Source organism: Lutra lutra, chromosome 5 (genome assembly GCF_902655055.1).
Source record: "Lutra lutra chromosome 5, mLutLut1.2, whole genome shotgun sequence".
NCBI lineage: Eukaryota > Metazoa > Chordata > Mammalia > Carnivora > Mustelidae > Lutra > Lutra lutra.
Genome location: NC_062282.1, coordinates 86311136 through 86331957, shown reverse-complemented (window position 1 = coordinate 86331957; position 20822 = coordinate 86311136). Strand labels below are relative to the sequence as shown.

General features: G+C 49.8%; 3 protein-coding genes and 1 long non-coding RNA gene across 5 annotated transcripts; 2 read left to right on the top strand and 2 right to left on the bottom strand.

Moving 5' to 3' along the window:
- Window positions 1–2152: 2152 nt before the first annotated feature.
- LOC125101171 (uncharacterized) lies at window positions 2153–5564 on the bottom strand. The gene is made up of 4 exons (XM_047731791.1): window positions 5493–5564; window positions 5044–5358; window positions 4707–4909; window positions 2153–2325 (listed from the first exon to the last, which is right to left on the bottom strand). Exons 1-4 carry the CDS (start codon window positions 5562–5564, stop codon window positions 2172–2174), a joined length of 744 nt encoding a protein of 247 aa, XP_047587747.1. The 3' UTR covers window positions 2153–2171.
- Window positions 5266–7739, top strand: CCNO (cyclin O). The gene is made up of 3 exons (XM_047731485.1): window positions 5266–5949; window positions 6561–6746; window positions 7218–7739. Exons 1-3 carry the CDS (start codon window positions 5563–5565, stop codon window positions 7701–7703), a joined length of 1059 nt encoding a protein of 352 aa, XP_047587441.1. The 5' UTR covers window positions 5266–5562; the 3' UTR covers window positions 7704–7739.
- LOC125100931 (uncharacterized) lies at window positions 7672–13594 on the bottom strand. 2 transcript variants are annotated; one of them, XR_007127701.1, is made up of 3 exons: window positions 12182–12759; window positions 11640–11802; window positions 7672–7682 (listed from the first exon to the last, which is right to left on the bottom strand). It is a non-coding gene; the product is annotated as an uncharacterized LOC125100931 (long non-coding RNA). The 2 variants fall into 2 exon arrangements; XR_007127700.1 differs by lacking the exon at window positions 7672–7682 and having other exon boundaries at window positions 11097–11802; window positions 12182–13594.
- MCIDAS (multiciliate differentiation and DNA synthesis associated cell cycle protein) lies at window positions 12292–18854 on the top strand. Its single transcript, XM_047731484.1, has 7 exons — window positions 12292–12408; window positions 12496–12592; window positions 12772–12863; window positions 16079–16151; window positions 16722–16945; window positions 17749–17859; window positions 18117–18854. Exons 1-7 carry the CDS (start codon window positions 12292–12294, stop codon window positions 18555–18557), a joined length of 1155 nt encoding a protein of 384 aa, XP_047587440.1. The 3' UTR covers window positions 18558–18854.
- The last annotated feature ends 1968 nt before the right edge of the window (window positions 18855–20822 follow it).

The following is a 20822-nucleotide window of genomic DNA, read 5'->3' as shown; positions in this document are numbered from 1 at the left end:
GAAGTGATGTAACTTTACTCCCAGAGTGCCCAGACCCTGTTCTAGTGTATCCAGCCCTTCTGATTTTCACATGTAATAGCAATCACCATTTTTTAGGAATCACTTAGGTTCCTTGCTTTCTAACTTTCAAGCCATCTGCATATGAAAAATGCTATTTTAAAAAAGAGGAAACACATACCTAGAGTTCAAAATTCAGAAGATCAGTGAAAGTACAGCAAAAAGTCCCTTCCTCTCTATTTCTGTCTCCCACATCTTCTTCCCAAAGGCAACCTGTGTTACCAGTTTCTTGTGTATCTTTCCAGGGAAATTCCATGCAGATATAAGGATATATATATATATATATATAAACACAGTGGGAACATATTTGACATAGTGCTTTGCACCTTGCTTTATTTTATTTAATACCCTATTTTGAAAATCCTTCTACATCAGTCTGTAAACATCTACCTCATTCTTTTTAGTGGCCACATAATATTCTGTGTTTTAGATGTCCCTTATTGCACACAATCAATGTTTTACTTTTAACACGGACATTTATAAATACCTTTTTTAAAAGTAATTTTGCATTGATATAGAATAATCATCTGGGAATAGAAATGCTGAGTTGAAGATTACATTCATTTTAGATGTTTATGGATCTTGCCAAATTACCTTCCAAAACAGCTGTACCAAATTACACCGTCACCAAAAACATATGAGCCCTATTTCCCTGCATCCTCTTATCAAAAGTATAGACTTCTATCAGTCAGATTACATATAAGATAATATCTCATGATGTTTTTAGTTTGCATTTTTCTTGTTTTGAGTGAATTATCATGAGGACCGTTCCCTCCTGACACCTCTGATCTACATGGGCAATTCTACCACCTAAAGGGAAAGTAGTGAAGAGAGCATCAGGTTATCATCCTGGTTTGAAGAAATTCTTTCAAGGCCCACTAAAACAACTCACTAAGTCTCCCCTATTTCAGAAGAGCTGGAGACTGGACTGGCCTCCAGCATAATGCTACTGTGCTGACTCCTCTTTGACTTCTCAATGTCCAGTTCTGATCATTTATTATGTCAAGCAGCAAAATTACAGCAGGTCCTGTGTTAGCCACACTGGATAGCCATGCCTTAGAGAAAAATGTAATTAGAGCAGCAGCTAACTCACACTGAGCACTCAGTGCACACACTATATGCCTTATTTAATCCTCACAACAATTTTCTAGGAGACTCTTATTATTTTTTAACAGCCAGAGAAATGGAGGAATAAAAAAGTTGAGCGACTTGCCCACGTTTACAGAGCTTGTGTGTTGCAGAGTTGGGATGCCAAGCCAGGTGCTGACTCCAGAGCAGGAGCTCATCACCACTACACAGTAGCACCTGTGCCAGGCAGACTGCCACTGGCGGGTGTGAGTTGGGAGAGAAAGCACATGTGTGTGTGCACGAGGGAAGGAGCAATGCACTAGAGTATGTGCCCTGAAATCTTGGTGAACTGGCAGGTGGCAAAACAGCAGAAAAGCAGGTAACCAAGAGATGGTCTTTTCTCTAGGTGCCAATACTAGTGGACATTTAGATGTGCAAGTCAAAAGTCTGGCTTTAAAACCTGTTGAGGGGCGCCTCTGCCTTCAGCTCAGGTCATGATCTCAGGGTCCTGGGATCGAGTCCCGCATCAGGTTCTCTGCTCAGCAGGGAGCCTGCTTCCCACCCCTCTCTCTGCCTCTCTGTCTACTTGTGATCTCTCTGTCAAATAAATAAATAAAAACTTAAAAAAAAAAAAAAACCTGTGTTGAAAACTTCTGCTTTGGGGGCACCTGGGTGGCTCAGTTTGTTAAGTGTCTGCTTTCAATTCAGGTCATGATCCCAGGGTCCTTGGGATCCCCACATCAGGCTCCCTGCTCAGCAGAGAGTCTGCCTCTCCCTCTCTGCACTCACACTGTCTTTCTCAAATAAATAAGATCTTTAAAAAAAAAAAAAAAAGAAGAAGAAAAAAGAAAATTCCCGCTCTTTACTAAATACCAGAAAAACTTGTCTGACTTTTAGTACCTTAAATACTTCTCAATCTGGGCACTTAAATACATTAATAGAAAACACATTAATAGAAAACATATATAGTAAATATATTTTTTTAGTGATAGATATAAATTCTAGTGACTTAAAATATAAAGTGAGCTTAACGACCATTTGAGGCACTAACAAAGCTGTCCACCTCTAAGTACCAAGCCCAACCCGCTTACTCTGCTAAACAACGTACTGTTAGCAAATGTATTCTTCCTACCTCCATCACAGTCCAAGAGTTGGGGCAGGATGACGGTGGGAGCTTTCAACTGAGGCTTGAACGTCAGACTGGAAGAAAACAACAAGATAACTTCAGTTCCATTATCCATCCTGCAGATTTCAAAAACCACACCTGAAAATAAGCAGAGCCAAATCATGGTTAAGTAGCTTTCATTATAGAAGCCTGGGTTTAATTAAGTTCTACACCTTTAAAGTATTTTAGATTTACCTAGTGCCTTAAAGGTGCATTGTACCTAGGTCTCAGACGAGAAAAGAGAAATTTAAAGACCCTTCATAGGGAAAATATGGACTTAAATTGCACTGGATTGTTCATACCACAAATACTGCACCTAAACAGCCTCCAGTCTTCTCTCCTACAATCCATTTTTCACACCTCAGCCAGAATAATCTTTTAAAACAAAAGGCAGATTCTATCTTGGTAAAGCTTCTTCAATGACTTAAGGTAAAGTCTAAACATTTAATGTACCTATAAGGCACTGCAATGTCCAATGCACTATTTGAGACACAATCATACTAAAATTTATCTGACATTTGTTTAACTGGGTATCCTGTATTTTATTGAGAAGGTCTTCTATCATAACCATTTTTTAAATGTGTTACATGGTTCTTCACTTCCCCCACTAGAGTATCAGCTCTATGAGGGAAGGACCCATGTAGCCTTTTTTTTTTTTAAAGGGTTTTTTTTGGGGGGGGGCAGGGGAGACAGAGTGGGAGTGGGGGAGGGACAGAGGGACAGCACCTGTTTGGCTCAGTTAAGAATCTGCCTTCAGCTCAGGTTCCCAGGGTCTGGGATTGAGCCCCGCATTGGGTTCCCTGCTCAGCAGACAGCCTGCTTCTCTGCCTACTTGGGCTCTCCATAAAAAAGGTTTTTGTGTGTGTGAGCTTTTTTTTTAAGTAAACTATACCACCCACCTGGGGCTGGAACTTACAACCCCCAGGATCAAGAGTCTCACGCTCTACTGAAGCCAGCCAGGAGCCCCAGGACCCATGCAGCCTTGATCACGGTCTTAGACCAGGCTTGGCAGGCATATCCACAAATACTGAGGAGTAAGCCCATCAGTACAAAGCTCAGGCACCATCTGTTGGGAATTAATTCTAACTACAGACACTACCCTCACATCCATGTGGATAAAATGATCTTTCTGCTTTTTCAGAATATCTCCAGGGTAATAATATTGACTTCCCAATGGAGGCTTTGATGTAACCCCCTGTTTTATATATATATATATTTTCATTTTGTTGGTTTTTTAAGATTTTATTTATTTATTTGACAGATCACAAGTAGGCAGAAAGGCAGGTAGAGAGAGAGGAGAAAGCAGGCTCCCTGCGGAGCAGAGAGCCCGATGCGGGGCTCGATCCCAGGACCCTGGGATCCTGACCTGAGCTGAAGGCAGAGGCTTTAACCCACTAAGCCACCCAGGCGCCCCCCCCCCTGTTTTATACTTTAAAGGGACTTTGAGCTTTCAACATATTTCACTTGGTCCTCAAGACAAGCAGTAATAACCAGTTTTAACAAATGAGGAACAGAGACTCTGAGAAGATAAATAGCTACACCATGATGACCAACCAGTAAATGGGAGTGACAATTCTGACCCTGGGAATTGACTTTGTGCTCTGTACCACATGCTCATCTGGGCTGATGAGAAGAATCAGAATTTCTAGGTCTTTCCTCCTTATCCAGAAAGCTTCTCAAGGAAGAAGTCTGACAGCTGACCCCTCTCCACAGATTTCCCTGCTCAACCCATAATGGTTCCCCAACAACAGTTTGAGAGGAGACTGCAAGTCCTGGCACCTCTATTTTGAAAGACAGGTGGTTCTTAGCTAATCTCTCAAGTGATAAATGAAACTATTTAGGTGGAGAGACTAAAGACCTTTCTCAGAGTTACAGGGAAATAGGAGTAAAACTGACCACAACCCCAAATCCTTTTCTCTTTCCTGCATCTCTAAGAGACAACATCCCGCTCCCTAAGTTCTGGGGACTGTGATTTCAATCTGATGACATACATTCCTCAGCTTTCTTTTGAAATGAGGTGGGAATGGCTGAACCTGCTCTTGGGATACCTAACAACCTCACTTCTGGGAGTGCCTCTGGAAGGTTCATCAGGCTGAAGGTCTAGTGGGTTTCCTGCCACTGAGACGTCCCTGTAAGGCTGACTCCATAGTACTTGTGCCCCTTTTCACTCAGGCTTAGGCCTCCAGCTTCTACCAAGACTAACCTTCAGGAAACTGCTACATCCACCTCAGTCCCTCCTACCTGGGTCCTCCCCTGCCTCCGCTCCAGCTCTACTTTTGTGAGCTTCTTTAGGAACAGAACTGAGAGCAGGGAAAAACCGAGGAAGCGTGAGGCACCCGTGGCAGGTGTGAGCAATTCGATCAAGCTAGTAATCCGACGCTCCAACCATGTCATGTCCTTAACCGCTCCAGCTTACTTGGTTTGGTGTGGCAAGTGTGCAGCAAGTGTTAGAGGAGTTGAGACCTGCTGTCTGATGTTCGCGAGGCAGTCTTTGGTTTTGAGCATGAGTGCCTGCCTGGGAGGCTGCACTAGCTCCCAGATACACAGCGCAGGAGAACCTGTGGAGGGTCTGCTCCCCGAGACCAGCGCAAGTAGGGATACTGGATCCCAGGGTCCGGCCTAAAACAAAAATTACAAAAGCAATGGAATTAGAATTAACTGCGTGAATGAATCAGCGAGGAAAACTCCTGTCCTGACAGAGTTCTAGTTGGAGCCCTGAAAGGTCGTTAACTGATCTTTACCAAATTACCGACCTGAATTACAGCCGGCCTGAAAGGTGATAGCACTTGCAAGACTAGCTGGACCTCGACGGGGAGATAACGGCGAGGAAAATCTTTTTGGCCCCAGAGCAGTCCAGCCCCACGCCTGGCTTCTGCGCACACTCCACCTAGCCGCCGCCCCACCCCCACCCCCGGCGGCGCGCGCAGCTCTCGGCGCACCCCGGGCTCCGTTACCTGGGTAACGCGGGACGCGCGCCGAAAGGCAGGACCGGGCGGGTGCGCTCTGTCGGGCGTAGCTCCTCCTCTCCGCTGCAGGCTGCGCAGACTACACCCTGCCAGTAGCTTGCTCTGAAGCGGTTCTTTAGCCGGGAAAGCGCGGCCTAGTGCCGCTCAGTAGTCATCCAGTGAGAAGGCGGGGGTGTGGTGGGGGTAAGGAGCCCGCCGAGTACTTAGGGACTCGCCGCGGCTCTGGCCAGCCTTACTGCGGACTCTGGAGCGCGCCTTCGGTTTGTCGCAAGGCGAGGAGTCGTAGAGCGGCCACCGGGCTGCACCATGGTGACCCCCTGCCCCACCAGTCTCGTGAGTCCCGCCGCCCGGGCCGGGAAGCGGGACCACGACCAGAACCTCCGCGCCCCGGTGAAGAAGAGCAGGCGCCCACGCCTCCGGAGAAAACAGCCGCTGCAGCCGCTGAACCCGTGCCCGCTCCCCGGAGACTCCGGTGTTTGCGACCTGTTCGAGTCCCCCAGCTCCGGGTCTGATGGTGCAGACAGTCCCGCAGCATCCGCGGCGCTAGGCTGCAGCCCCCTACCCGCTCCTGCCCAGCAGTTTGCGCAGCTAGATCTACAGACCTTCCGTGACTACGGTCAGAGCTGCTACGTCTTCCGCAAGGCGCGGGAGAGCCACTTCCACCCGCGGGAGTCGCTGGCGCGGCAGCCACAAGTGAGGCGTTGGAAGAGCGAGGTCCCCACCCCTGCTCCTCTTCCCTTCTCGGGCTCCTTCCTCTTCTGCTTCGTCTGCCCTCCGACGCGCCCCGGGGCACGGAGCTTCGCGACCCGAGCGGGAAAGGGCTTTACAGGGCCGGGCCACCAGCCTCATTTTATAAATGGAGAAAACTGGGGTCTGGACGGCTTAAGTGATCTGCCCGAAGTTTCCATATTGGTTAGTGGGAACGCGGTAGAATGCAGAGGAGCGAAGACAGTTTCTAGGTTCTAGACTCCTCCCAACCCCGGGCAAGCCATTTAACAATTCTGAGCTGATTTCTTCATCTGCAAAGTGGTGGCCCTCTCCCCTCACTGAATTGCTGAGAGGATTACACAGGGTAATGTGTATACACACTTGGCACAGGGCTAGGTACGAATCCAAGGCTTCCAGGTCCTGGTCCGACCATTACTCTTCGCGCAGCAGCACCGTCCCAGTGTCTCCCAGTTTCCACCGCATTTAGGTTTTCCCTTTTTGTGCCTTCCTCCAGGGAATCTCCCTGAGTTTTCTTGGCAGGTGCCTTCTCCTTGCCCTCGGCTCAATGGGTCCTCCTCCCACGTCCCTCCCCGCAGGTAACGGCGGAATCCCGCTGTAAGCTGCTTAGCTGGCTGATCCCAGTGCACCGCCAGTTCCACCTCTCCTTCGAATCCCTCTGCCTGACGGTGAACACTCTGGACCGCTTTCTTACCACCACGCCTGTGGCTGCAGACTGCTTCCAGCTGCTTGGGGTCACGTCCCTGCTCATCGCTTGCAAACAGGTACCTCCACGTGGGGTCTGGGGGAGAGCCAAACTCACGGGGACTCTCTGGCCACCACCCGGCTTTCCAGCGCACAAGATTTAGTGCTGGGAGCTCTGAATTCATTCTGTCCTACATTTGCAAACCTATATATCCCATAGCTTTAACTTCTCAATAATGGCCCCCTCTCCCAACTAACAGCCCCGTCACCGACCCCTAAAATAGGTTGGAGTCAGTCTCAAAAGTAAATCCCAACAGCACTTTGTAGCCCTGCTATTCTAGGCTTGCGGGGGGGGGGGGCATTTAAAATTTCTCAAACGTTTTTTAGCTGGACAGTAGTTAGAGAAACTGCGCTGGAAGTACACCCCAGGCGATTAAAGTGGAAGAAAGGGAGAGGCGAAGGCCCAGCTATCTGGCTGGAAGGGATGGGGGGAGTCCTGGTTTTCTCCCAGGTTTGAGACTGGGGTGGACCTGGTCGCCCCTGTGTTGCAGGTGGAGGTGCACCCGCCGCGCGTGAAGCAGCTCCTGGCCCTGTGCTGCGGCGCCTTCTCTCGGCAACAACTCTGCAACCTCGAGTGCATCGTGCTGCACAAACTCCACTTCAGCCTGGGCGCGCCAACCATCAGCTTCTTCCTGGAGCATTTCACGCATGCTCGTGTGGAGGCCGGGCAGGCTGAGGTCTCAGAAGCCCTGGAGGCACAAGCCCTGGCACGTGGTGTGGCGGAGCTGAGCCTGGCCGACTATGCCTTCACCAGCTATACTCCCTCCCTGCTGGCCATCTGTTGCCTGGCGCTGGCTGACCATATGCTACAGCTCCCGCACCCTGTGGACTTAGGCCTAGGCGGGCATGCTGAGGCCACAGTGCAGGACTGCCTAGGCAAGCTGCAGCTACTAGTGGCCATAAATGAGACCTCCCTGACTCATATGCTGCCTTTCCAGATCCTCGAGAAGTGCAGCCTTTCTCCGAAATTGAAATGAAATACACATTTGTCTCTCTACCCTGGCCCAACTGCTGGACCTCTCCTGTTGCTGTGAAGGAGGGAGGTCTTGGCCCCTAGAGGACTTCATGGTTCCCAGCTGGTCATGAGGTCATCCTGCAGGTTGTAAATAGTGTACAATAAGAGCGCCTCCTCCTTTATTTATTTTACTAAGCCCACCTGACAGACCTTAGTCTTTCCCCAATAAACAGGCTCTCAGTCTTGGTTTGTCTGAATGCTATTGCCTGCATTGTCTGTGGGGAGGGAGGGTAAAGGCAGACGGGGATGCAGGTAGTAAGAACGGAGGGGTCCTGCCCCCCCTCCCACCCTATAATTAGGTATCCATGTGGGAGCACCAGGTCCTTTGAGATGCCAGTGCTGAGAGGGTCACTTGTAGACCTGTATCCCATGATCTCAGGAGGCTGAGGACTGCTCATTCCCAGAGGTCCAAAGGGAAGGTGGGGTGTGAACCTGAATAGAACGCACAGCGGTCTATGCGGTCTAGAGGGATGGGGACACACAGGATGCCCAGCTGGGAAGCTTTGGGAACCACCTATGCCCACTAGCTAGGGCAAAGCAAGACCTACTCTGACAACTAACAGATGTTGGAAATGAAGGCTGTCATGGCCATGACAAATAGAGCCCATTTACCCTGCAATGGCTTGGTTCAACAGTTCACTTTTGTCTTACACCTGCTGCAGGTGAGACCAGGAGAACAATGGCACAGTAATCATGGCCATCCTTGGGTGCTCAAATGTCCCAGGCGCTGTGGTCAGCATTCATTGTCTCAATCCTCCAAAAACTCCATGTGTTATACCATTTTTCAGAGAAGGACCCTGGACCACAGGGTCTAGAGCAATCAGGATTTGAAGGCAGGTGATCAGAGCCACACTGCTCAACTTCTCCCACTTACAGGTTTGTGGAAAAGCTTTTAAAAAACCCCTCTTCCTGAGGTAGGTGTGAGACAAGTTATCTACTCAGTGCGTTCCATTCAATAGAGACTATAGAGAACATATTTGGAGAGCCAGCACAGTCCCTGCCTCCAGTCGTGACACAGGTGGGAAAACTGAGTCAAGAAATGAGACCTTTGGCTCAGGTCATGATCCCAGGGTCCTGGGATCAAGCCCATCGGGGAAATCTCTGCTCAGCAGGGAGCCTGCTTCCTCCACTCTCTCTCCCTGCCTCTCTGCCTATTTGTGATCTGTCTGTCAAATAAATAAAATCTTAAAAAAAAAAAAAAAAAGACTTAGGCTTGCTGGAGTTAACTCCACAGCAGTCTCCTCAATTTCATTCTCACTGTGGTGAGGCTGCCGTAGAATTTCAGTTCTGTCACCTCCAGCCAATGTCTTCACTTCTCTGAGCCTGACAATCTTGACAGAGCTGTAGTAATGCATAAGGGAGATCCTGAGGTAGTATAAAATCATGATGAAACAAGTGGGCTCTGGAGGACTAGAGCAAGTCTCATCTCTATGCACCCAAGAGTCTTCTGTAGAATTAGGAAGGTCAATAACCTATTTGATAGGATGGAGGTATGGATTTTTTTAAAAAGTTTTATTTATTTATCTTGGAGAGGGGTGTGGTGGGGGTAGAGAGAGAGGATGCTCAGATCCTGACGCGGAGCTCCATCTCACAACCCCTAAGTTCACGACCTCAGCCAAAACCAAGTGTCTGGATGCTTAACCAACGGCACCATCCAGGTGCCTCAGAGATATGGATTTCATGAGATGTTCCATACAAATCCCTTTGCACAGGTCCCTGCATATAGCAAATATTCAAGACATGAAAACTGTTGGCAGCCTGTATAATAATGGGGAGGGATTTACACAGAAAAAAAAAAAAAAACCCTGGAGAATGAAATAGAGGCAAATAAGGGATAATGTTAATTATTGGGAGGCAAACCTGTTATTCACTGCACTGTCTTTTCAAATTTTCCGAAAGATTTTTAAAAAACTTAAGTTTTGGGGGAACAAACTTAAGTCATGTTCCTCTATATTTAGAATCAATTTAAATGTAGGACAAATTTGCATAAATGAAAAGCAAACAAACTCAAACCAAATTTAGAGACTCTTCCTTACACCTTTCCTCACAAGTACCCTCTAGGTACTCTCCAGCACCAGGAGCACTTACTCTGAGGCCCTCAGATCCCTTCTCTCCCCTTATGTTAATGTATTAAGCTCTCCAGGAAATTTCTAGACTTGGGCTCAGGGATAGGGAAATGGTGATCCCCAAGCTGTTTGAGGAAAAAGCTGGTCTGTGATGATTAAAAGGAGAAGGAAAAATTGTATCGTCATGACCCAAGTCCCCAAATATCTAGAGCCCTCAGACCCACTGTTAAGGGTGGGTAGGACCACTGGCTCTTTTACAAAAGTGTGACTTGGGGGAGAAGTTGTTTTCACCAACATTTACTCCATCACTCAGCCATGATTGATAGGGGTGAGGTGGTTCCAGAATCATCCAGATTCGGAGTCCTGTAATCATGCTATTCCAGCTCCTTTGCCACATTTTTATGTACAATGTCCCTATTTTTCTGCATTTTGGAATTCACTGATGAAAAAGGAGTCTATTCTGTAAAATCAGGAATGGCGTCAGGTGAGAGATGTTCCCAAAACTCAACTAAGAGCTCCCCTACTCCTTTTACAGACTGGGAAGATAGGAAGGGATGGAGGATTGGCTAGTTACTAGGTTATTCAGGAATCAGAACTAAGCCAAGAATAGGTTGTGGGAGGCTGGAGGAGCACTGAAAAGCCTCCTTAAAACATCAACAACATCAATTTATCCACACCAAGCACCAGTTGCATTACATAATCTCATTTTAATAGCACCTCTACTGAAGTTAGCGTTATGATTTTTTTTTAAAAACTTAATTTTTTATAGTCATCCAGGGATGACTGGGTGGCTCAGTCAGTTGGACATCTGTTTGGCTCCGGTCATGATCCCGAAGTCCTGAGGTTGGGTCCCACATCGGGCTCCCTCCTCAGTGGGGAGTCTGCTTCTTCCTCTTGGCCCCTCTCCCCTGCTTGTGCTCTCTCTCAAATAAATACAGTCTTAAGAAAAAAAAAGAGAGTAATCTCCACACCCAAGGTGAGGTTCGAACTCACAACCCTGAGATCAAGAGTCACATACTCCACCAACTGAGCCAGCTATGTGCCCCAATTTTATGCTTTTCCTAAAGATCTGGTGGAGCACCTGGTTCCAATCCTCAAGTACTCTGACCCTGAAGTCAGAGCCCCTCACTGAGGGTATCATTGATACCCCTCATTGGTTGTGGTATCAATCAGTGATACCACACCAATTCTAGCTGCCTGACCTCACCTCAACCAGGTCTCCCCATTTATAGATGTATCCAAAAGTCTCTAAGTCTGTTCTAGCTCTACTATTGTAGAACAGTCTCCAACACTGTTAAGGGGTGCCTTTATTAATCCAGATAACAGGGAGAAATAAAAAGGGATCGTACCACTTTAAAAGAGGATTTTCATTACCACTACTTGGTATATGACACAAACAAGGTGACCAAAAGGAAGTTACCAAGGTAATTTCAGATGACTATTCAAATTGGCTATATCTAAGAGTGGTCTGAGGGATCCCCTCACCCAGGGATTTAGAGATGCTCCTTCTTGGGAGAGGCCCTGGTCTTGGGAAGGGCAGCCCAGACTTCCTCAGAGCGACCAAGGCCAGCTGTGTACAGAGTGGCCAAATGCTGCGGTGGCCAAATGAGGCTTTCGGGGGAGAAAGAGACTGGGGTCTTAGGGGATTTGGGACCGTGCAGTGAGGCGTTTTCCGAAAGGGGAGGAGCATTTGTAGATGTCGCTTTTTCTTAACTGACTCTCTTTTAAAGGCTACACGCAGGAGTCGCTGCCCGGGAAAGTGCGGGGCTAGGGGTACGGGGAGCGCTTCTAGGCATCAGGCAAAGAGAAACCAAGGGCAAGTCGTGAGTCACCCCAGCCTTGCTTAAGGGTCTTCTGTAATCTGGGGGCAGTTCTGCGGCAGTTCTGCGGCAGTCCCCAATAGAATTCTACAACCGCACCAAATCCTACAGGGCGGTCAAATGCCGGACTCAGGCTTTGACGAGTGTCACTCTGCGTTTATTTCGTGCCGTACGGCTGGGGGTGGGAAGAAAATGAAGAAAGAGTTGTTAACTTTTCCATCCCTGCTATCCGAAACGGGAAAGGCGGTTTTAGGGACCAGTGAGGCTCGTCCACTCCTCCCCCGCTCTGGTGCTGCCTGGAGGCAGCGGCGCCAACCCTCCCCAAAAGGGCGCTCGCGGGCCCGGGTCCCGCGCTCGCCGCTCCCGGGGGAAGCCGCGTTGCCAGGTTGGGTTTAACGCCTCCGCCCGCGCGCAGATTGTCCGGGGCTGAAGGCGCCACCTCCGGCGCTCAGGCGCGAGCCGCCCCTCCCTCGCGGCAGTCTTCGCTCTCCACTTGGCCCTCCCTCCGCACCCCTACAGCCACCCCCTCGCCTCCACCCCGACCACGCGCTTACCCCTGCAGGCGCCAGGCGGGGCCCTGACTGTGGGTCGCTATTCCGGCCGCGGCCACCGCCGCCGCAGAACCAGCACCGCGTTCCTGGGCCGAAGCCGGCAGGGAGGCAGGATGCAGTCGTGCGGAGGCGCCCCGGCGGGACGCCGAGCATTCGACCGCATCTGCCCCAACAGGATGCTGGAGCTGGGGGGCCGGCCTTTCGTCAAGCCCGGGAAGCTGGAGAGGAAGGTGGGGCCGCGGGCCGGTGCCAGGCAGGGTCCGCACGCTCCGGGGCCCGAGGGCTGACCCATGCTCACGGTTTTTGTGTCCGGCTAGTTCGCCCCTCCGCGGAAGTTCTTTCCTGGTTGCAGCGGCAGCAGCCCAGTGTCGATATACGAAGATCCCCGGGACGCGGAGTCCGCGGCGCTGCCAGGTGAGCCTGGCGGCTCCCGCGCGATCCCTCGGGTTCCCCGCGCCGGGTGGGTAGCGCACACGCGGCTCAGATGAACTTTTTCTCCCCGGGCTCCAATGTCCTGACGGGAGGCCAGTGGCGAGCTCTGGCGGAGAGACTCAGGGCCCGCCTCGTGCGTGTCCCCGGTTCTCACCGCGCAGCCCTCACCACCATAGACCTGCAGGACCTCGCCGACTGCTCCTCGCTACTCGGGTCCGACGCGCCGCCTAGTGGTGACTTGACCGATTCGCAGGTATCTCCCCCACTCCCGAAGCCCGGCGGCCTCCAACAGCCCAAATTCCGACTCGGGACTCCGGGGTTCCTTTCCGCAGAGGCTCATCTCGGGCCCGGCGCGCAGGCAGATTTAGCTAGTGGGGGCAGACGTCGTGCCGGAATCTCAGCCCTGAGGATCGGAACTTCTTCCCTCCTAGTCTGTGGCATCGGCGGTATTCTCAGAGCTGTTCTGACCAACTTGGGACAGAGGGACTCACCTGGAGGACTTTCCTCCAGGGAAGGGGTCTCCTGTTCTCCCCCCCCCCCCCATTCCCTGGAGCTGTGACAAAGCAATCTGGAGATTGAGCACGGAGGAGCCAGGCCAGTAGGTGGGAGCAAAATGGAGCGCTGGGCACCTGGTACTTGTCCTGCTCCCAACATCCCTGCCCGGCCGTTCACTAACAATTTTCATTCCCTGGTATCAAAGGAGTGTGAAGATCCAAGACTGGAAAAGACGAATAGAGTTTACATTTAGAGGAAGAGGGACGAAGGACAAAGAACTCTGGAAGAGATCTGACAGCAAACGTTCCTCTCTGCAGAGATGGCTCTTCAGCATTTGGGCACTTTAAAAAAGTCATTTTCTCCCCCTGAAAAGATTCATGTCATTTACCCTCATGGGACAAAGAGGTATTTGACTTTTTCTTTTCCTTAAAAACTTATTTCCCTACTCCGATCCCACTTATACCACTTGCAAGGGCTGACACTTCCCAGGTTGATGAAGGGACCTCCCAGCATTGGTGTCTGGGATGCCAGAAGCCTGCCTGGCCATCGATGGGATATGAAGTGCCCAGAGGGACAGGAGGTCTTAGTTAGATGCAACCTACAGGAGGAGTGCCAGTTCCAGCTTCCTGGCAGGAGATCCTAGGGGGCATGAGTCAATGGGGGAAATGTCCAGCAGTGAAGACTCCAGAAGATATGACCACCTCCGAGAACTGAGATTGGTGGAAGAACACCGCCTTCCAGGTTTCCCCAAGTGCCTTTAGAATTGGGTAATAGCCCAGATGGAGTCAGGGTAGGTGGCCACAGAAAGCAGGGAGTGGGTAAGGCAAGGGATGAGAGTGGGCATTGCCCTGCAGAGGCTGTTTTGTTTTTCTCTTTAGATCTGGATGCTCACGTAAGGAAAGACAGTGCTTGAGCATCTTTCAACTGACCCAGAGGCCCATTCACTGTCTTACTCCAACATGTTTATTTTACAAGTCATGAAAACCATGCAGGCTCTTCTTGAATTTTTGCTCAAGTATTTAGAACTTGCTCAAGTATTTAGAACATCATGTTCTGTATTAGCCCCCCCCCCCTTTTTTTGGCTGCCATTGTGGTTTGGAAAAATGCCAGATTTTTAAATCTAATTGGGAAGGTAGGATTCAAAGTTTCAGGTTCAAAGCATAGAGCTCATGTGAGATGGCCCAAGAGGTCCAGGACTTTTCCTGGGGAGAGACACAGCTGGTAGAAAGGGAAAGACATCCCTTAGAGGAAGATCCCCTGGAAAGACCCCAGCCAGTGCGCTCTCAGGTCAAATTTCCTAGCCTCCTTCCTGCTGGGTAAGATGAGCCCAGAGGAAACACTTCAGAAGTGTTTGTTTGAGGTCCAGAATGAGCCAAGGACCTGGGATAGCATGGGAGGAAGCATTTCCTGGGCCCCAGTTCCTGACTTAGCCTCAAGCCTCCTCATGGTAAGGGCTTTGGCTGAATCTCTATTAAGAGGAAGACCTTTCAGCCCTTGGAAAAGGAGTCTTGTTTCTGGGTCCTTCAACCAGGGCAGAACTTGTGCTTCAGAATTTGCCTTGGCCCTTTCTAAGCTCCTTTCACCCTTCTAGCCTCAGTTCCCAACTGGTGCCTGAGGCTTCCTAGACCGAAGCACTCCAGGAAAGCTAATACTTGTACTTTCTTCAAGGTTAGGGTCAGAGTAAGTTCCTCTTCTCAGCAATATTTGAAAAGTGGAGATGGGCTTCGGGGAAATAAGTATGAGTAACACAAAGGAATCAACAATAGTGGAAGCAGTAGAAAAGGTATTTCTGATGGGCATATTGGATGCATTCCCCAACACCATATGCCTCGAGAAACTTCTTTCCTCTTCCCCAGTGCTGTCTTCATTGGAAGACAGGCTTTCCTTAAAAAAGAGATAAACGCTAGAGGCAATGAGGTATGGAGGAAAGAAGATTGAAATAGTCACCATCCTTCTAGGACAGGAGCCCCAATTCTTAGTTGGGTGACTTTGGGCAATTCACTTTGTCTAAGCTTCAAATTCTTCATCAAACGGGGAGGAATCACTTCCTGGGCCCCGCGTGCTTCCTACTTTGGGTGAGAATTAACATAGGGGCTCTGTGTAAAAGAGTTTTGTCAACTCTAAATGTCCACGAATTAAGAAAATAAGAGGGCCTCCCACTGTCTCCCTCGGCGTCACGCAGCCAGGCACACTGCGGAAACCTAGGAAGAGCGTCCAGTTCAAGATATGGGAGGTGCCTCCCACCATACCGAGAAAGTAGACTCTGACTTGCTGAGAAACGGAAGAGCAATAAGGGGCCACGCTTGCTGCCCACTGGACAGAAGCACTTTCCATAGCACGCCTGCTCTCTCATCATAGCCTACCTTTTTCCTCCCTGTTTGGGGGAGAAGGTGGTTTGGCTGCGACTGAGCCTCGGCGGGACACACAGCCTCACGTTATTTCTTTGGACGCCCCTGCACGCCGTCAGGTCTTGGGAGGGAAATCCGAGGGGGCGCACACCTGTTCCCTTACCTTAGGGCACCGCTCCTTGGCGGGTCGGAGGTAAGTTGAACGAGAGGTTCAGCGGGAGCTGGAGGAACGCCTCTGGCTTCACGTGAGGAGGCAGCTGGTTGGCTGGTGGCGGGCCAATGAGGCGGCGCGGGGACTGCGGGCGGCGGGCTGCCGGGCGCCGGGCCACAATGCTGAGCGCGGAAGGACTCCCGCGGCAAATACAGCACCGCACAGTTTCGACGCCCTTGGGGATCCCCGGGGACCCGGCCCTTGCTACGACTGTTCCGCTCCTCACCATTGCAATGCAAGCCTGCTGGGTTCCAAGCCTGGGATGGGGCTTTGATTTTCAGGTAGGAGGCTCGGTTGCGAACTACGGTGCGTGCACACCTGCTGCCAGGCCCGGGAGGGCGACCGTCGGTCTGGGAAGCGCTGCAGACCTGCCGGACTCGACGTTAACTATTTTACACCTCTGGCTTATTTCAGAACCATTCTCTGCAGACGGCAGCGGACTTGGATCTGCAGGATTTCAGAGACACAGTGGATAGTCTCATTGCAGGCAAGTGCAGGCTCTTTGCAGTTAAGTAAAGGGAGGCAGGGACGTTCCCCACTCTGCAAATCAAACTAGTTCAGATTTCGATTTCGTGGTCGCGTAGGTGGTAAAACGCAGCACCTGTCTACATCGTTAGTAACTCGCCAATGGGTCCGGCTCTTCCATATTTATGAGACAACACCCTTTTTAATGGAGATGAATCGCTAAATTTATAGCGCTTTCCCAGTCTAACGGTTTGAGTTCTCGGAGAGGGAGCCCTACTCTGTGATGCTGTCAAGGAGAGGTTGGGGGACGGGCGTGTACAGAACGGCGGAGCTGTGGGACTTGGGGCAGGCTTGCCGGGGCCGCCGTGGAGTCTGAATTCAGATCAACTCGATAGGCATATATGGAGCGCCTGCTGTGTATGAAGAAGATATCAGAAAGGGCCTGGGAAAAAGTAGGGATTGCAGAGTGAGGGGTGCTTTCCTTAAGTCTTTACATAAACCCTACAGCCGGCATGGCAGGCGTGGCGTTTTGTCCCTGTAGCTAGCCGGGCACGAGTCTGAGGCTGCAAACCTAGCTCCCACTCTTCCTCAGACTCATCCTCTTTGATGTCGCCTCCTCTGGCCGGTGGAGACTTCCCCTTCTCTCCTTGCGACGTATTGCCATTTGGGCCCTGTCTCTCTCCGCCGCTGGACCCAAGGGCCCTGCAGTCACCGCCGCTGCGCCCTCCGGACGTGCCCCCGCCTGAGCAGTACTGGAAGGAGGTGGCCGACCAGAACCAGAGGGCATTGGGGGACGCACTCGTTGAGAATAACCAAGTAGGGGCACTGGGCTGGCCGCCAAGAATCCTGGGTTGGGGACAGGGTATGGAGCTCTGGGCGGAAATACGGGTTGCCGGGAATGTGCCCGGGTGTGAGTCAGAACCAGTGGACAGACCAGTGCTTCACGTACTCCAGTGGCTCTCCTGTTTCCAGCCTTAGTAACTGGGAATAATCCTGCCCGACCAGATTATTTTATTTTGTCAGAGAGAGAGAGAGAGAGAACAGGAAGAGTGGAAGGCAGAGGCAGAGGGAGAAGCAGGCTTCCCGCCAAGCAAGGAGCCCAATGCAGGACTCGATCCGAGGACGCTGAGATCATGACCTGAGCCAAAGGCAGCCGCTTAACCAACTGAGCCACCCAGGCGTCCCCAGATTGATTTTTAATAGGGACACCAGTATTTACTGAAGGCTTTATACGTCTGGTATTGTGCTTATCAATTTACTTTTTCTTCTAATACTTTCAACCACTGAATAAGATACCCTTACTACCCCATTTTACTGGTTATGAGTATAGGAAGTATATGAGGTATAGGAAGATTGAACTTCAGAGGCAGACCCTGTATCTGCTTCTTGCCCAAGTCCGTACTCTTCACCACCATGCTACACTTAAGATTGAGATACATTTTGTCTAAGTGATTTGTAAAAACAAAGGGCAACTAAACAAACGTGGTTATTATTCTCACCAGTGCCCTTGGGTCTTCAGTTCCAGATTAGATGTTAGGATCCTGGTATAACTCATGCAAGTATACAGATGAGACCGACCACGGTGGCCTACCTCGTAATGTTCCGGTCTCCTTCTGCAGCTGCACGTGACACTGACCCAGAAACAGGAGGAGATCGCCTCGCTCAAAGAACGGAACGTGCAACTCAAGGAACTTGCCAGTCGGACCCGGCACCTGGCCTCGGTGCTGGATGTAAGTGGGGTGCGGGCGCGTGGGACACTGCGGGACGTCGGAAATGTTCCTATGAAGCTCCCACCCTGTTCCCAGAATTGGGACCCAGGGGCGTTGGGAGAAGGACGGTGGCTGCTGAGAGCTTGCTGAGCCACCTGCAGCCCGCATCTAAGCCCGCGGAGTTCGAAAGGCGCCCGGGTCTGCTTTGCGCGCCCAGTGCAGGGGGCTGGGGGGAATCCAGCCTGCCCCAGCTTGGCGCTCCTCCCCATCTTTTGTAGAAGCTGATGATCACGCAGTCCCGGGATTGCGGAACGACAGCCGAGCCCTTCCTGCTCAAGGCGACAGCCAAAAGGAGCCTGGAGGAGTTATTCAGTGCTACCGGGCAGGATTGCGCGGAAGTGGACGCCATCCTGAGGGAGATTTCCGAGCGCTGTGATGAAGCGCTGCAGAGCCGCGACCCCAAGCGACTCCGGCTACAGCCGGAGCCCGCGAAGAGCGAAGACAAGCCGGGGCACCTGCACGGCAGCTTCCGGGGGCTGCGCACAGACTGCAGCCGGAGCGCGCTCAACTTGAGCCACAGTGAGCTGGAAGAAGGCGGCTCCTTCAGCACTCCCATCCGCAACCACAGCACCATCCGCACCCTCGCTTTCCCCCAGGGCAATGCCTTCACCATTCGGACAGCCAACGGGGGTTACAAATTCCGCTGGGTCCCCAGTTGAGCTGGGATGTGGTGGCCCCCAACACTGCGCTGTATCCGGACTGAAGCGCCTGGAGGCTAGGTGGGAGTAGCTGCAACGTTTTCCTGAGCCTGGCTTCTCAGAAGAGCTCCCCCTGCTGGGCGAACGCCACCCTGAAACTTATTTTTCAGGAACCAAAAAAAAAAAAAAAAACCAAAAAACAAACGTCTAGATAATGATGTACTTGTAAAGTCCTGGTATAAAATACTGTATATTCTTCCCCTTTCACTGTGTGTGTGTGTGTGTGTAAACACACATAATCTCAAACAATTTTAAAGGTTTTTTTTTAAAAGATTTTATTTATTTATTTGACAGAGAGAGATCACAAGTAGACAGAGAGGGCGGGGGGCAGGGGCGTGGAGCAGGCTCCCTGCTGAGCAGAGAGCCCGATGCGGGCCTGGATCCCAGGACCCTGAGATCATGACCTGAGCCGAAGGCAGCGGCTTAACCCACTGAGCCACCCAGGCGCCCCCAATTTTAAAGGTATTTTTAACAGCTTTGAATGATATACTTTTAGAACGGGAAAGGACTTAGAAATCACTTAGCTATTTTATAATTATATAATCCCCTACTTTTATAAGAAGGAAAAGTAGGCTCGAAGAGATTAAGTAATTTTACATAAGCAGTAGCATTTATTGGGAATTTCCAGTCTTTCTCACTAGTTATTTGAAGATCTTAGATCCAGAAGCCAGGTTTCTGAGTGAATGCTTCATTACATCACTGAACTTTCTCTGGTCCTAAGGACCGTTAATTGTCTTACTGTTGAAAACTTTTATTCTGGCTGGAAGAATAAAAAGTTAGGAGAGAAGCCAAAATACTCGCTTTAGGGCAACAAAGTAGAGAAAAATGTAGATGTTCAGAGGCAATGGGCTATCTACAAAATAGCTACTAAATACATTTGTTTGTAATGATCATTCATATAATTTTGTAAGATTTATGGTATACATTTATATTAATTATAGTTTATATGTCTGAACAGAAGAATCACACAGAAAGCAAACTTGGTTGATAAAAAATACAAGTTTTAAGAAAATGGCATATTTCACATGAAAAAGAATATATATTTTTATGTGTATGTGTGCGCGCGCACGTGCGTGTGTGTGCGCGTGAGCATGTGCAGGTACACACGCACATGTACCAGAAACGAAGTGTGGAAATCTTGGTAAACCTATTTGAATTCCATAGATAAAACTGTGGTGCACGTTCATGTCATATATTTCTACGGCTGATCTTCTAAGAAAAACTTACACATTATTTAGTGCCTTCACTTTGACTTTTTTTCTCTTTCCTTTTGTGTGTTTTTTTTTCCTAGTCTGTTGTGAAATTATGTGACTGGCATATATATGTCAGGCAGTGATTTTTCCCAACCTTCCCAGTTCTCAACACGAGAGTTATTTCTTTCTGTGTCCTCAGCGTGGGCAAGTTTCCAAGCCTGTTACCTCACATCGCTCATTCTGCCATCTAAGTGGTGATATCAGGTAACAGGGGATCTGGGCAGGGCAGCAGAACCTGAACCTGCTCCTCCAGTTTGTCCTATGTACTGTTATCTGTATTTAGGAGCCAAAAAAAAAAAAAAAGTGATAAAATAGACCACATTTCCTCATACTTTGTCTAACAAATGGACTAAAAGTACACTGAAGAGTTGAAAATTATTTTCATCAGCTTATATATAAAATTACTGAAGTTCAGGTTCAGATAAAACAAAAACAACAAAGACCCTTAACTTGTCCTGAGAAACGATCTGCAGAAAGAGACTGACAAATGACAAGCAGGCAGCCCCTCTCCTTTTTTCCCTGTACAAGGATGACGGAGACTTTTTGGGTTAGGGCTGAAAGTCAAGGGGTTGGTGCCTGAGGGATGTAATTCTTTATTAATCTCAAAGCTGTGGGGGAAACCAACAGTAGTTTCTACTTACACAGAAGGCAGTAACTCCTGCAGTATAAGCTCTTCTAAAAATATACTTACAAGAGGTGTGCCTGGGTGGCTCAGTCAGTTAGGTGTCTGCCTTTCGATCAGGTCATGATCCCAGGGTTCTGGGATTGAGCCCAGAGTCGAGCATTGGGCTCCCTGCTCAGTGGGGAAGCTGCTTCTCCCTCTTCCTCTGCCTGCCACTCTCCCTGCTTGTGCTTTCTCTTTCTGTCTCTGTTAAATAAATAAAATCTTAAAAAAAAAAATACAAGAGTCAGAGGCCTTGTGATAGATACTACAACCTTATTATTCTGTAGTTTTAAAATTTTTCCTTTTCTT